This window comes from Pseudogymnoascus verrucosus (genome assembly GCF_001662655.1).
Source record: "Pseudogymnoascus verrucosus strain UAMH 10579 unplaced genomic scaffold scaffold_14, whole genome shotgun sequence".
Classification (NCBI taxonomy): Eukaryota; Fungi; Ascomycota; class Leotiomycetes; order Thelebolales; family Thelebolaceae; genus Pseudogymnoascus; species Pseudogymnoascus verrucosus.
In genome coordinates this window covers 69,516-83,444 of record NW_017263665.1, presented here as the reverse complement: position 1 = coordinate 83,444, position 13,929 = coordinate 69,516, and the positions used below count along the sequence as shown (strand labels likewise).

At 46.9% G+C, this 13,929-nt stretch overlaps 7 protein-coding genes across 7 annotated transcripts; 4 read left to right on the top strand and 3 right to left on the bottom strand.

Moving 5' to 3' along the window:
• The first annotated feature begins 137 nt into the window (after positions 1-137).
• Positions 138-2,841, top strand: VE01_03890 (uncharacterized protein). Its single transcript, XM_018273371.2, has 11 exons — positions 138-606; positions 665-681; positions 732-886; positions 934-1,011; positions 1,064-1,214; positions 1,269-1,376; positions 1,442-1,713; positions 1,765-1,835; positions 1,888-2,198; positions 2,255-2,506; positions 2,563-2,841. Exons 1-11 carry the CDS (start codon positions 448-450, stop codon positions 2,612-2,614), a joined length of 1,626 nt encoding a protein of 541 aa, XP_018131699.1. The 5' UTR covers positions 138-447; the 3' UTR covers positions 2,615-2,841.
• Positions 2,716-6,123, bottom strand: VE01_03889 (uncharacterized protein). The gene is made up of 8 exons (XM_018273370.2): positions 5,643-6,123; positions 5,292-5,436; positions 5,072-5,232; positions 4,825-5,014; positions 4,669-4,777; positions 3,736-4,615; positions 3,072-3,685; positions 2,716-3,019 (listed from the first exon to the last, which is right to left on the bottom strand). The coding sequence occupies exons 1-8, from the start codon at positions 5,689-5,691 to the stop codon at positions 2,864-2,866; spliced, it is 2,304 nt and encodes a 767-aa protein (XP_018131705.2). The 5' UTR covers positions 5,692-6,123; the 3' UTR covers positions 2,716-2,863.
• Positions 6,124-6,345: 222 nt separating this feature from the next.
• On the top strand, positions 6,346-7,653 carry VE01_03888 (uncharacterized protein). Its single transcript, XM_018273369.2, has 2 exons — positions 6,346-6,992; positions 7,067-7,653. The coding sequence occupies exons 1-2, from the start codon at positions 6,516-6,518 to the stop codon at positions 7,496-7,498; spliced, it is 909 nt and encodes a 302-aa protein (XP_018131704.1). The 5' UTR covers positions 6,346-6,515; the 3' UTR covers positions 7,499-7,653.
• A 317-nt stretch (positions 7,654-7,970) lies between these two features.
• On the top strand, positions 7,971-10,084 carry VE01_03887 (uncharacterized protein). Its single transcript, XM_018273368.2, has 6 exons — positions 7,971-8,458; positions 8,505-8,627; positions 8,678-8,725; positions 8,779-8,932; positions 8,988-9,614; positions 9,675-10,084. The coding sequence occupies exons 1-6, from the start codon at positions 8,031-8,033 to the stop codon at positions 9,777-9,779; spliced, it is 1,485 nt and encodes a 494-aa protein (XP_018131681.1). The 5' UTR covers positions 7,971-8,030; the 3' UTR covers positions 9,780-10,084.
• VE01_03886 (uncharacterized protein) lies at positions 10,033-11,229 on the bottom strand. Its single transcript, XM_018273367.2, has 3 exons — positions 10,844-11,229; positions 10,515-10,705; positions 10,033-10,434 (listed from the first exon to the last, which is right to left on the bottom strand). The coding sequence occupies exons 1-3, from the start codon at positions 11,095-11,097 to the stop codon at positions 10,172-10,174; spliced, it is 708 nt and encodes a 235-aa protein (XP_018131680.1). The 5' UTR covers positions 11,098-11,229; the 3' UTR covers positions 10,033-10,171.
• Positions 11,230-11,753: 524 nt separating this feature from the next.
• Positions 11,754-12,896, top strand: VE01_03885 (uncharacterized protein). Its single transcript, XM_018273366.2, has 3 exons — positions 11,754-12,241; positions 12,297-12,592; positions 12,656-12,896. The coding sequence occupies exons 1-3, from the start codon at positions 11,894-11,896 to the stop codon at positions 12,756-12,758; spliced, it is 747 nt and encodes a 248-aa protein (XP_018131679.1). The 5' UTR covers positions 11,754-11,893; the 3' UTR covers positions 12,759-12,896.
• VE01_03884 (uncharacterized protein) lies at positions 12,833-13,735 on the bottom strand (the record flags this gene model as incomplete). The annotated part of the gene is made up of 1 exon (XM_018273365.1): positions 12,833-13,735. One exon carries the CDS (start codon positions 13,733-13,735, stop codon positions 12,833-12,835), a length of 903 nt encoding a protein of 300 aa, XP_018131703.1.
• Positions 13,736-13,929: the final 194 nt, after the last annotated feature.

Here is a 13,929-nt window from a genome sequence, read left to right as displayed (position 1 = left end):
GCGCGCTTACCAGCCGATCTTCGTTGACAGAATGGTAACTTCCCTAATCGGGCCTAGCACACTAACGCTTTCCACCCCAGCCGTATAAACAACCAAACCATAAAACGCCTTGGCTTCTAAAAGGAAACTATGACTTGGTAAATTACTTGATTAACAATAGGTCTTACTACTCCGCCATCACAATAACGCAGTTCACATACGTTTTGAGAATCATTATGCGACAGCTTAATGACAAAGGCGGTCAGGTCAATATGAGACCAGAGGCATCATTCAAGCCAACGTCTAGTATTATACGGAGTGGGCTTCAAATTGGGGAAGTCCCCCGATACATATAAATGTGAAGGCAATTCCCAGTATTTTTTTAGTCGCCACAATCAGTTGCTCAATTGGTTTCCACTGCCCTTTCTTGAACCACGGATATCTAGTATCATCGTTGCACCCGCCATCATGGTTACATCTACCTTCCTGATATTGTCCTCCATTGCCTTGGGAATAAGTGGCACTGCAGTTGATCTACATCAACACTCGCCAGCAAACCCCTTCACCCTTGGATTTTTTGGAACGCCAGAAATAAGGCAGTCGGTCAACCTGAAGGTTAAAGGAAAGGTAAGGTTCAATCATTTTGTTTCTGTAAGAACATACTAAAGATACTAACATCTATTAGATTCCTCGCTGGGTCTCGTACGTTCTGCACCATTTTTAAAATTGATTTTATAGCTTACATACCATAGCGGGTCGTTGTATCGTGGGGCAGCAGCCACATGGGATAATGGAAACTACACGGCAGAACATTGGTTTGATGGGTTCAGTCGAAACCATCGTTTTGAGGTTTCAGATGGCAAAGTCAGTTATCATAGCCGCAATGCATCTGACGAACTCCAAGACTGTAAGTCTGTTCCAAAATTCCAAGAGCTTCAGACCTAACTTGCTTAGTTGTCAGGGAAACGGGACTCTTTCCCGGTGGATCTTTCGGGGGCGATCCATGCAAAGTTATCTTTGGTGCCTTTCAGAGTACGTGCTGCTTTTATACTCGTAAAGTATCGAGCCTAACTTCTGGCTATAGCTACTTACCGCGATGGGGTTAACCCTGTCGGCGATGCCAGCACTGACAGTGTCACCGTATCTTTCATTACCAATTTCCCAGGGTTGGATAGAAACGTATCAGGGACTGAACACGGGCCATTTGTGACACTGGTTAAGACCACAGATGGAAAGTAAGCATCGCACTTGGCCTTTTTTTGAGTATTTCGATGTTAACCCCTGGGTAGTACTCTCCAGCAACTAGATCCTGTCTCTCTCGAGCCTATTGAACTGTTTACTTACCAAGCAACAAGCACCAACATCACAGGCGATAAGACCTGTGCGCATCCTGCTCAGTATGTACTAACTCGTATCTTGGCGCCACCTAATAAACAGCCCTTGTTAACTTTAACCCTTTTAGTGGCAAGTCTGGCGAGCTTTACAACTACATGTTGAATACCGAGGTGACGCCTCCTGAGTATAACGTATTTGAAATCAATTCCTCGGGGAAGGGTAACATCTTGGCAACTATCACCGATGCTCCGGCGGCATATATCCACTCCATGTTCAGCACCGCAAACTATGTCATTCTCATTGTCTGGCAATCCGACTTTGGAAAAGTTACATCAAAGCCTTACTACAACGTCTTGGACAACATAAAAGATTGGGACCCAGAACGGAAAACACTGTTTTGTGAGTCCAAAACAGAAATCCTATTCTAATTTCCAGCTAATATTATTCTAGACGTTATCGACAAAGTCAAAGGTGGAGTTGTAGCAAAATACACTTCGGAAACATTTTTTGCATTCCACGAGGTAAATCGCATTCATCACTGCAATGGCAAAGATAATGGCTCACTGAATATAGATCAACTCGTTTGAGGATAGTGATGGGTCTATCGTCATTGACCTTCCTGTCATGAAGACCAACGCGTTCCTTGAAGCCGCTCGGATCAAGAATCTTCGTACATATGTTGGTCATCACAACGCCACTGCGCCTCATGACCTTGCAGGTACCTTCCGCCGCTTCAGGCTTCAAGATTACGCACATGGAACTCTAGCAAATGGCACGTTGATCACCCGCCCAGCTGTTACCGACTTTGAATTGGACTTCAAGTCTGGGAACATCGAGCTACCTCGCCTCAACCAAGCGTACCATGGAAAGCCCTACCGTTATGCGTAAGTGAAATTATTTAATTTTCTTTTAGGGCCATTGCTAACCTTGACTTCTTTAGTTATGGGATCCACATCAAGGAGCGAGGATTCTTCACCGATTCCCTCGTAAAAGTTGATACACACACAAGACGGACAACTATCTGGAAGCCCCGCACACCCCATCTGCCCTCCGAGCCAGTCTTTGTTGCCAACCCAAAAGGTACATGCGAGGATGACGGTGTTCTCCTAACTATGGCACTTGATGCCAATCGCAAACAAAGTGTTCTAGTTGTAATTGACGCAAAGAACATGAAGGAGATTGCACGCGCCGAGTAAGTGTCCATTCCAGCACCCCGTATTACGTATTACCTACTAATCCTTTACATAGGATGCCACTTGTTGCTGGTTTTGGTTTCCACGGGGTATGGGGAAACAATTGAAGGAAACAGACAGGTTAGCAGCAGATCTCAAGCGTAAATCAGATCAAGGCCATACTTCTTCACGTTCTTCTTCTTGCGGAAGTGCTGCGCTTAGATTTTAGGGGACTTTTTGTCAATTAGAGGGTGCGTAGCATTGAGAGCGGCTTCGGTGTATCTTCAATCAGTGAGTAGTATATAGAGGTTACATAACATTTAAACCCGTGTTATATGAAATATAATAATCGAACGGTAAAATGCAGCGGCCTGTACTTAAATACGGATCTCAGCCACATTGTCGGCCAGTGATGAAGACAGTATCAATGACTCAGTAGTCCTCTGGAACCGAACGATATCCCCGTCCTGAAGTTCCAAGCCTTGGAAGGTTTCAGAGGGATCCATCATCGTGGTCATCCCTGGTTTTATTTCCTATTAAACGCATATTAGCATTTCGACGTTGCATTTGGATTCAAACAAATACCTCGAATAGTATCATTTGCACCGCGGCCGGCCAATTCATTATCCTATTAATGCGCGCAGACAGTTCGCTAGCTTTGTCATTCTTGCGGACGTAGATATGGCAGACCCCTCTCATCGGCTCTTCTAGTACCTGTTCCTGCAGTGGATTATAGTGCTTCAGGAATAGTAAAATTTCGCCATTCAAACCCTCTCTCAGAGGCCAAATGGATTTCTCCGGTTCCATTTCCTCGGCATACAAGCGAATTTTACGATCGTTGATATTCTGTTTCTTTATGATCTGGTCAAAAGTCTCAGTGTGGTTTTCGAGAGGGTACTGCGGCCTAATCGTCTTATTTTGACGGTTCGCCATCAACCAGAATCGGATCTTCTTAGACTTCAATCCTTTCTCTGCGGCAATCTTCAAGATAAACTCGGCAAGCGTCGCGGCACCAAGAATACTATACGCCTTGGGAGAAGCAAGGTCAGTTGGGCTTGAGATGGTGGTCGACAAGTCGAGGCCGCGGTGGTGTTGAAATGTCTCATCTGAAATGAGGCTGATTTCCACGTAGAGCTGCCGTTTTTCTTCTTCTTCTGCTTTACGGGCCTTTTCCGCGCTTTCTATGGTCAGTTCTTGCACTTCGTCTCAGTTAGCATCTTCCGATCTCAAAGCTTCAGATGCTCCATACTGATACGTTGTGGCACGTCATCCTTTGTGAAATTTCCAAGCAGGTCACCTAACCTCGACTTCCGAATATATATCAGCAAGTATGCGGTAGGCTTCTTAGATGGCTGTCCATCTTCTGTTCCGAAGTTATTGTGGATTGCCTCTTTCAATGTCGCTTTTGTAACCCTCTCATCATCAAACTTGTAAAACTGGCCATCTTTGGCCGGTCGCAAGAACGCACTGTACTGCCCTCCGGCTATTCCACCACTGTGTGCAACAACACCATAGATAACATATGTCCATGGTTCCGATCGGTCGGCATTGGCAGCAAGGTACGGACTGAGGTCTATCTCGTCTGGAAACTCGAAGAAGTCGTCAAGTTTTACCATGGCATCTTCGCTGATATCGTACTGGAATCGCTTTAACTGGAGATGAAGAATGGGTGGGAACTTGTCGACAATCATGCCGCGTTTCATCTCTTGGGGTCCATCTTGCGCTCCTGCATTAAATGTGTCAACTTTCACATATTCTGCTAAGCTTTCTTGGAGAGTCCGCTGGCCATGGATGTTCAATGATAGAATATAAAGATCTTCAGATCGGGAAGTCACACGGTCATCGTTGGCGCTAGATGTTAAAAACCGTTGCCTGCCTATGAATAGATCTAGCAGCAAGTCTTCTGATCGGGTCCCTTCTGCCCTTGTCATGAGCTGAGATATTAGTATTTGAAGCATCTCTACAACATCTTGCTGTTGAAAGACCATCATTGGGCTCCAGCCAAATGAATTGGTGAGTTCTTTCGTCGTAGCAAACGTCTCACTTGTCTGTAAAGAGTAGAACAGACGCTGAAGTGCCCACGCCACGTCGGTCGTTGCACCCTCCCGTGTTGGTATCTCATACACAACCTAGTTATATTGTTTAGTTCCCAAGAAAGATCATATTATGTGATAAAGTATACCTTGCGGATGGCAGTTATGAAGTATAGCGCTTGCAAAACCACATTGAGATAGCCGGTTGAGCCCTGGTTTCTTAAGCCAACCATTCCAGTCGCCTTCTTTGAGTCATAGCTAGATATTAAGTCAGAACGATTCTGGTAACATTACAGTGCACGTACTTCAAGAAATTTTCCCACAATACCCCAGTAGGGTCCTTGTAGACGCGGACATAGGCCGTAATGTTGGCTTCTCCGTTCTGCAGGAGGAACGACTCGGGGTCTCCCCCGGGCTCCCCAAATAGACTCTTCAGTTGTGAGAATCTTGTAAACCCCCAATCTTTTTCCGCCGTGTGGAAACGGTGCTTGGCAACTGGATATGCGTCAGGCAAATGAAACTTGTCATAGCGAGCCATGGGAAGAGGCTTACCATTTGAAACATATTTCGATGGCTGGCTCGGGTTCCACAGGACTATTGCAAACTCGGCACAGGCATACCAATCGTCTTCTTCTTTGTCTATTTTGGGCCCAGCTTCAAGATACATCGACACGAATTCCACATTGTTTCCCGACGGATACATTAGTACTCGCCTGTGCATAGTTAGATAAATGATCATAGCTCAAATCAGGATGTAATATTTATGACGCACCATGTTGATCCACCACATTCGAAGGTTGGCCAATATACTCTCTTTTCCAGTTTCTTCCAGTCCTGTATCTGCCAGGTCTGACTAGTCTGTTGTTCGATCTCAAGGTCTGGGTCCATGGGCAACAACGTAGTTATCATATGCTCGTCTGAAATTGATTGACATATCAGTATTCGATTGCGAGTAAAACAAAATCGAAGATACTCTCTTAATATACTTAGTTCAGCCCGCCCCCGGTGCCAATGATAAATAATGGTATGATATTCTCGGAATTGGGAGAGATACCCATCCATATTTTGCAATGCACGTTGACCATTCTATATCATGAAATATATGCGGGAAAGTGGATCTTACATGCATCGGCCGGAGGTCTAGTATCGTGACCAGCTTGAAGAGACACCATGTTGTAAGGAAATTGCCTGTATACAAAATGCGGAGTAGGTTCCAGCCAGCGGAGTCGGCGTCGTTAGAGCGGAGTCTGATGTAGCACCTGAGAAATTATGAAGAGCCAACGCAGTCACGATAATCGGCGACAACGGCGGTAGTACACCTTTATGGCCTGGACAAGAATAAAGGTGATTTATAGCTCAACAGAGTCGTTTCAATTTTTTGTACAACTGTCATTCTTCCGTGACAGTAGAAGCGGGGTTGCGTCGGGATCTTTGATCCACATTCTTGGCGGCAGACAGGCATAATAACTCTCCGTCTGACAGCCTCGACCTTAAAGGGAAAACAACGGCTTGGTCCATTGGATGCAACAACGAATTCGGTGTCGTGATAATTCATTCACCGACTATCATGGCTCAGTATTAGCTATCGAAACTTCCGATCAACAGCGTCGCTAATGAGACTAGGAATCTGACACTACATGTAATCTCCAACTCTGGGCGGAGAAGAAAGTATAGGCCTTTAGAGATATATGACGAGTATTCCTTGGGAGGTGATCACAACCTCTTTGTAGGGGTCTCGGTCATAGTATAGCCTGGATCACGTGCTTTGTTCTTTTGTGAAACCCCATATTCAAACAATCAATGATAACAGATTGCGGCCCCTGATCCAGGGGTTTTCAACAAAATTTAGCGCGTAAATGAAGTTCAGTTAGGCTTTTACCAGTCAACTACCCCTGTCGCAAATCCCTAAATCGACGATCGTGGCTGGACGGGAAACCTAATCTCCCAGCCTTCACATCTTTATTCTTACAACAACAGAAACACTATACAGAACGCGATGTTAGACCCTTTCGCTCCGCCGCTATGGCTTCGCACAGCCCTCGAGCCTATGTGCGAACTACTACACCTCAACACTCTCCCGCTCCACGCGCACGAGGTGCTCTTCGGTTTCGTATTCTACACGACCGTCAACTCCGTGTTAGCACCGTTCCTGTCTGCGCGTCTGTTTCCAGCCACATACCGTGGCCTACCCCGGCGGACACAGCTTCAATGGGACATGCACGTCACATCCTTTGTAAATTCGACTTTTCTCTCCATCGCCTTGACATACGTGATCCTGGCTGACCAGGAACGTGCCAATGCCACCTGGGAGGACCGGATATGGGGATACACGGGTGCCGGCGGGCTCGTGCATGCTCTCACCGCCGGTTACTTTATGTGGGACCTGGGTACTTGCGCTTCCAACGCCAGCACACTAGGTGCTTTGGACCTGCTTCACGCTGTTGTCGGGTTCTGCATCTCCATTTTGGGATTCGTGCGTGGTCTTCGCTCTTTCCTTTCCTTGGCTTCCTCGTGTTATCACATGCTAATACATTATTGTCCCCACAGCGGCCTTTCGGTCCATACTATGGCATCCAGTACGGCCTGGTAGAGCTATCAACGCCATTTGTAAACATCCATTGGTTCCTCGGCAAGATGGGTCTGGCTGGGTCTAAGATCCAGATGGTCAACGGCATCGTGCTCATGGTCACCTTTGCCTCCTGTCGCCTGCTCTGGGGTTCCTACATGACCTTCACCTTCTTCGGCGACGTGTTTACTGCGGTTCAAGCAGATAGACCGTCATTCACGCTATACGACTACTCCCTCTCGGAGTCACCTCTGGCGCTTGAGCACCGCGCTCCATGGTGGGTCGCTGTCGCCTTCATGTGCACCCACACGGTAGTCATGTCTCTGAGCATCTTCTGGTTCAGCAAGATGGTGGCGACTGTGCGGAAACATGTCAAGCCCAAGGGAGATGGCAAGGAGAACAAGGTGGAATAAAAACGGATGTGTTAGTCATTACTACAGTATGTTTATGAGAATTTATGGCATTCGCTCAGATGCGATGGGTAGACGGTATACAAATAGTAGTTGAGGGATCCACGGCAAAAATACGTTAGGATCCGACCCATATCAATAACATTATTAGATATAAGCATTTTGCTCAATTATTGATTCTACTTCCTCGTGCCAAATAATATTTCGTATAATATTTAATATAATAGCTTAGCAGTTGTACTAGTCAATAATACGACAGCGCACATGGTTCAAAGATGTAAACGTACATTTTTACCATAAATGGAGATGTTAGATGGTCAATCGCTTGGAAACTTACATAACTGGCACTTGTCCAATTAAACAAAGTGAAGCTGCATGCAAACTGTGGCTGGGGGTGGTGAGGCGTGAAAATGATCTTTAATGCCTGACAAAGGCCATCAGCCAGCCTCGTGTAGGGAACTTCGCACAGCCTCACCGACAACAGACCTTTACAATCGCAAAACTACTTCAGTATCCTGACCTGCCGCCAACTGCCATGTCTGTCGGATTCGGCTTCTCTACAGGCGATTTTATCGCAGCCGTCGAGCTTGTATCCACAGTAGTTGGTGCTTTGCGCGAAAGCGGGAACTCCTCGACCGAGTACCAGACTCTTATATCACAGCTTTATACGCTTGAGACTGCTCTCCTCCGTGTAAAACGACTCGAACTAGATGATATGCAGCACTCAGAGGTTATCGCATTGCGGCAGGCAGCGTCACAGTGCCAGAGGACAATAGATGGATTTTTGGAGAAGATAACGAAGTATCAGCCGAGTTTAAGGGCAGGAGGAAGTGGTAGGACAATCAAGGATGCATGGAGGAAGGTCAAATGGGCGTTATGCCAGAAGGAGGACTTAGTAAGATTCAAGACTGATTTGATGGCTCATACCGAGAGTATCGAAATGCTATTAATGGCAGTGCAAATGTGAGTTGCTTGTATGTTTATGCTAGCCAAGGTTCTAATATTTTAGGGGTGCGACGAGAATCAGTAGCACGAGGAATGAAGGTAACCATCGCACGTTAATAGGCAAGGTACAGGACTTGCATTCTGGGTGCATGCAGAGATTATCTCTCGTTCTAGAGCATGTTTCGAGGTAGGTGGGCTCCTTGTGCTTCTTTGCAACACCAGCTAATCTATCTTTAGTGGCTTACGGCAGGGGAGAGAGTTACTAGAGATGACATCAGAAACCCTGTGCGTTTTTATAACAGATGATTTATATTCTTTATGTTCTAACTTAGTAATAGGAGAACCAACGTGCGGATCTTCCAGGTCGTCCTTAATATCCAGAGCATTGTTACTAGAATACCCGGGCAGATTGAGCGTCAGCAGCCAGTGTATTTAATTGACGCTTTAGGAAGGGAAATGCCATTTTTCCTAGAATTCATCACATCAGTAGAGGTTCGTTTATACCATATTTCAGTCTGCTAGTGTTTGTCTAAGATAATATGTCTAGTCTTTTACCTATGTTCTCCAAGACAATTTTAAGAACATCGGAACAGGCGCAGCAAAAATCGGAAGGGGCGAATTCGCCATTGCAGATGTAGCATCAAATAGAGATGTGAATCTTGGCTCGGCTTGGGAAACGTGCTTCTATCCTGGACAGTATGTGGCAATGAGCCTGGTTTTCGATTCTACCTACCGCTCGACTTGGTATTGTCCAAAATGCCGCGAACCCCTAAAAGGCGATTCTGCAACGGACAAGGACATTGAATGTCACAAGTGCAAAATGATTTATAGACACTCTTTTGTCTCTAATATATCGCCTAAACCTTTATCTAGCTTTTCGACGACGGATCACACCCTCTCTTCCGGCGAAGTCGAGCGGGAGCAAATAGGGCCAACTGGGCTGAAGAGGACGAGAACTATCGACGACGGCGATGAAGAAATGGCTTTATTTCGCCGTGTTCGTATTAAAACTTCGATTACACCCCCCTCCAAGGACTTTCGTAACACCGATCCGAATCCCACGAGTAGCTATTGGAGTCTGCAGGAGCAGAGCATTTTCCCTGCTTTATTGCGGCACTTTGGAACAGATTGGAGCGAGATAGCAACGTTTATGACTAACAAGACGGAAACCCAGGTACGAAACACTTTTCTGAGCTAGTACTTACCATAGCTCGTCGCTAATATCACGGTATAGGTGAAGACTTATTACCACCGAGTAGTAGCATATGGAGACAATTCGACATTGCTAAGGATGTCGACGGGAAGCGAGAGCGGGGAGAGCCAACCGGCCCAGCGGTAACGAAGAAACGTTCTAACTAAATCCTCTGTTTCGAGCATCCCACCTAAGACATCAATATGCCGACTAAGAGATCAAGCTTCGCACCCAGTTTCATCTTAACGACACCATTTAACGGCATTTTAACGATTTCATAATAGTCTATGTGTGAGATAGGACCTCATTTTTTCTTTTTCGTAAATTCTATCAATCTACCATGAGGAACTTAATTAGTGGGCTGGTGGCTATGAAACTCTGACAAACGTGGTGAATATAGGGGGCTGCTAATAATCTCATTTTATAAGACTGTCTATCACAATAAATATATGCAGTAAATAACCATCCAACTTGTCTCCTCGCTATATTCACGCAGTCTTCATATTTCCCCTATTCTCATCGCTCCCACTCGTCACAACTCATAGCGCAATCCCTGCCCCTGGTTCCCTCATCATAAGATTGACATCAACCCCCCCCTTCGCACCATACTTTGTAAAATCAAGGCTAATCGTATCTCCAGTCTCCACCCAGCCAAGCCTGCGATACAGCTTCTCGCCTGCTGCAGACGCTTCAATGTACGTCTTCTTGCCCTCCTTATCGGCCATCTTTAGCACGGGCACCAGCAGCGCCTTCCCCAAACCCAGCCGCTGGTACGCGGGGACGACGGCGAGAATGTTCATCACTACACAGACGGTTAGCTGATACCCCTATTACAGCAAACACGGGTCGGCCGGAAATCAACAATTGAGGGGGGAAACGTACTGTACATATCATCATTCTTCACCCACTTATCCCGGTAGTCAACTAACTGCTTCACGAACTCCTTCGTCGCCCCGGCATTCGTCCCTGGCACAGGCTCCGGCTGGGGGCCGTTCTTGGCCTCCTCAGCTTTGGCTACCTCCTCAGACGTCAGGGTGTGTGGGAACCACCAGCGGGTAATAGCTGCAATTTTGCTGGTCACACGTTAGACCTATCACATCGCGTCTCAAGGGCACCAAAAATAAAGTCGAAACCCGCAATTGGAATCCAGATAAGGGAAGAAATCACGGAAACGAATAAAACTGGGGAGTGAGAGACAAAAATAACCCTACCCATTCGCCTCATCAACAACCTTGAAGTGCTTCCGCCCGCTCATCGTCCACTGTCCCTTCCAGAATGCAATATCTTTCTCCCTCAACACTGCGCGGTCAGCAGTCCCACTCATAGTACTAAAAAGCAAATTATCCGCGAAAGCGGCATCGAAAGCGTCGACGAAGCCAGGGATATCCTCATCTTTTCCTTCGGAGATGGTAAACGTGTATTCCCCAATCTTCAGGGTCTGTGGGGGAAGGTCTGATGTTGCCATTATGGATGTGGTGGGGTAAGTCAGGGGCCGAGGCAAAAAGTTATAGGCTTTGCAGAATTTCTGAACTGGTCAAAAGAAATCACTTAGCGCAAGGTTTAAACGGAGGAAAAATTAGAGAATAAATAATTCAAGGCGAACGAAACAAGAAATATATATATATATCCTTCACCTCGGCGATCCGGTCCAGCCGAGCGGCCACTGGGATAACTTGGCCACCCCGCACTGCGAGTATGACTCCCGGCCGACGCGCCAAGGCCTCCCCCACCTCCCTGTTCGGCTTCGCTCAGTGTTCTAAAATCTTAATGAACAGTCACGTGAATTGATTGTTCTGGCTGGTCATAAAGGGGGTCAAACAACCTTAATATAAGAATCCCAAACAAATAGTTGGTAATATGTTTCTAAATTTTTATGTGATTAAATGAAAATGAACCCTTTGCAAGAGAAATCCCTACAAATTAAAATCTTAGACTATAGGACATCTCTAATTTGTTTACTGTACTATTCCTCTGGCAAGCAATATTTATTACCGCATCCATGAACGTCAATTTAGCCAATCAGCTTGCCAGTTTCCGTGACTTACAAGTCGCCTTCACCGCCTTCTAAATCAAGCGCAAAGGATTCCAGATCGGCCAACCGGGTTTATACCTACAGGCCGAATTCCGTATTTGACGACTCAGCTCCGTCTATAAAGTGAACATATCCCACGATGTCATATCCAATGTAGGTGAACATCTCTAACAACCATTACCCCACACCCTCCATCCCAAACCTCTTTTCAGCCCCCCCAAACAAAACCATGCCCTCCAAATCCCCAACCCTGACCATCTTCCGCGACCGCGACGATCCAGGTGCATACACCTGGTCCCCCTTCGTCGTCAAGCTCGAAGCGCGCCTTCGCTTTTCTCACCTACCATACACCACACAGGCAGGGACGCCCTCAGCGTCGCCGAAGGGGAAACTGCCATATGTGCGGATAGAAGAGAGCGATGGGCAGTCCTCTCTCCTCAGCGACTCCGCACTGATCACAAAATCATTGATCAAATCCGGAACCATCACAGACCTGAATGCAGGCCTATCCCCCGCACAAGCAGCGACTGACCTAGCCATCCGCGCCCTACTAGAAGATAAACTCTACTTCCTAAATGTGAGCCTTCCACCCCCCCTCCCCCCTCGCCCCCACACCCACTAACCGCCACCAGGCCCACGAACGCTGGATCACCAATTTCTACACCATGCGCGACATCGGCCCCCTCTCCACAATCCCCTACCTCCCCCGCCTGATCATCGGCCAAATCGTGTATAGCAAAACAATACGCACCCTCCACGGGCAAGGCACAGGACGCTACTCGCCTGCTGAGATCGCGGCACTGAGGCTGGAGACGTGGACGGTGCTTGATGGGATGGTGGGGGAGGGGTGGGTATTAGGGGGTGAGGGGCCGACGGATGTAGATGCGTGTTTGTTTGGGTTTTTAGTCTCGTCTTTGACTGCTTCTGCGTGAGTCTTTGCCCTGTGGAATGAGTAAACTAGTTTTAGATTTCTAACATGATACATATATAGGAACCCCGAGACGAAGGCGATAATTCAGGGGCTGCCGAATTTGATGGGGTATGCGGAGAGGGTGCATGAGGAGTACTTTTCGGATTATAAAAAGTGGGAATGAAACGGTCTTCTGTGTGCGGAGTTGTTGTTTCTGCTATGCCCGTGTTATATTTAGTTTTTTATCAGTTAGCTGTATCAATAATTGTGAAGCAACCCTTCTCTATCAATAAATTCATCAGCCGCGATCCCCGCGCACCAATCTTTCATCAACCCCACTGTTGGGGCGTATCGAACGAAGCCCAGAACATCCCCATCAGATGTCCAAATAGCAGTCCCATATACCGGAGACACGGTATCTGACGAATCCTGTCCCATGTACAACCAAATCGTGAATACCCACTGTTCCTCAACTCGCTGGAACGAGGTGACCTTGAAGCTTCCCTCTATGAGATCTGTATCAGATGCGACCAAGAAAAGGAATTCGCCAGTTCGTCGACCCTTAGCAGGAGTTAGTCTCTGGAGCAGGACCTGGTTCTCTAGCCTTGTGTCGGTTTCACAGCGAGATTGAGGCGTGGATGGCCTGTCCATCTCATCTTCATAGCGGTAGAATACCCCTATATTCGACACTTTCCAGGGAAGCTTCCTTATATTAATATCCCTGTGCTGAAGTATAACAACCACAGAATTGCTCCAGTACATAACCTCCGTAATCGATATCTCTACCTGTCGAAAGTAGTTCCGGATGATAATAAACAGCAGTTCCCAGTCCGCCATATCCCTCCCTTCCACCACACTCTCAGCAATCGCTCTATTTCTCATCGGTACTTGAAATCCAATGAGACAAGGCGTATATTGCCGACTCATCCTCAGCGCGAAGTAAGGGGTGAGTCCGGCAACTGATTTTGGCCACGGCTTCGGTGGCATCTCTGTCTGGAGGAAGTAAATGAACATGCCATCCGTCGATAGCTCATAGGTCCCCGGGAATAAGTTTTCTAGCAACTTTGTGTTCTCTGGTTTGTATAACGCTCTAGGGTGAGTTCGGAGGTCGAAGGGGAGGGTGATGTGCTCTGAAGCCGCTGTGGCACTGTGAGATGCCATATTAGTTGAGGATGAGGTGCGTGATTGAAACCGTAGTTGTGCAAGATGGGATCTGTGAATATGGGATCATCTTATAATAATTAGCTGGCTTTATTGCCTTCGTGGAGTCACTGCCGCCGTACGATACTCCCCCGCCATTTTAGCGTACAAGTTAGAGTAAAGGCACCAATCTAGCATCTATTCGGCTCCGTGGC

What these genes read in the sequence shown, in the direction of transcription:
- VE01_03890 (XM_018273371.2), top strand. Translation starts at nt 448, where the DNA reads ATGGTTACATCTACCTTCCTGATATTGTCCTCCATTGCCTTGGGAATA. An exon ending in ATCTGACGAACTCCAAGACT is followed by an intron (nt 887 to 933) that starts GTAAGTCTGTTC and finishes TAACTTGCTTAG; the next exon opens with TTGTCAGGGAAACGGGACTC. An exon ending in GGAAAGCCCTACCGTTATGC is followed by an intron (nt 2,199 to 2,254) that starts GTAAGTGAAATT and finishes TGACTTCTTTAG; the next exon opens with TTATGGGATCCACATCAAGG.
- VE01_03888 (XM_018273369.2), top strand. Translation starts at nt 6,516, where the DNA reads ATGTTAGACCCTTTCGCTCCGCCGCTATGGCTTCGCACAGCCCTCGAG. An exon ending in GCATCTCCATTTTGGGATTC is followed by an intron (nt 6,993 to 7,066) that starts GTGCGTGGTCTT and finishes TTGTCCCCACAG; the next exon opens with CGGCCTTTCGGTCCATACTA.
- VE01_03889 (XM_018273370.2), bottom strand. Translation starts at nt 5,691, where the DNA reads ATGGTGTCTCTTCAAGCTGGTCACGATACTAGACCTCCGGCCGATGCA. An exon ending in TAGACCTCCGGCCGATGCAT is followed by an intron (nt 5,437 to 5,642) that starts GTAAGATCCACT and finishes AATCAATTTCAG; the next exon opens with ACGAGCATATGATAACTACG. An exon ending in TGACGTGCCACAACGTATCA is followed by an intron (nt 3,686 to 3,735) that starts GTATGGAGCATC and finishes ACTGAGACGAAG; the next exon opens with TGCAAGAACTGACCATAGAA.
- VE01_03887 (XM_018273368.2), top strand. Translation starts at nt 8,031, where the DNA reads ATGTCTGTCGGATTCGGCTTCTCTACAGGCGATTTTATCGCAGCCGTC. An exon ending in GTTCTAGAGCATGTTTCGAG is followed by an intron (nt 8,628 to 8,677) that starts GTAGGTGGGCTC and finishes ATCTATCTTTAG; the next exon opens with TGGCTTACGGCAGGGGAGAG. An exon ending in GAGATGACATCAGAAACCCT is followed by an intron (nt 8,726 to 8,778) that starts GTGCGTTTTTAT and finishes ACTTAGTAATAG; the next exon opens with GAGAACCAACGTGCGGATCT.
- VE01_03886 (XM_018273367.2), bottom strand. Translation starts at nt 11,097, where the DNA reads ATGGCAACATCAGACCTTCCCCCACAGACCCTGAAGATTGGGGAATAC. An exon ending in GTTGTTGATGAGGCGAATGG is followed by an intron (nt 10,706 to 10,843) that starts GTAGGGTTATTT and finishes ACGTGTGACCAG; the next exon opens with CAAAATTGCAGCTATTACCC. An exon ending in GAAGAATGATGATATGTACA is followed by an intron (nt 10,435 to 10,514) that starts GTACGTTTCCCC and finishes CCGTCTGTGTAG; the next exon opens with TGATGAACATTCTCGCCGTC.
- VE01_03885 (XM_018273366.2), top strand. Translation starts at nt 11,894, where the DNA reads ATGCCCTCCAAATCCCCAACCCTGACCATCTTCCGCGACCGCGACGAT. An exon ending in ATAAACTCTACTTCCTAAAT is followed by an intron (nt 12,242 to 12,296) that starts GTGAGCCTTCCA and finishes AACCGCCACCAG; the next exon opens with GCCCACGAACGCTGGATCAC. An exon ending in TCGTCTTTGACTGCTTCTGC is followed by an intron (nt 12,593 to 12,655) that starts GTGAGTCTTTGC and finishes ATACATATATAG; the next exon opens with GAACCCCGAGACGAAGGCGA.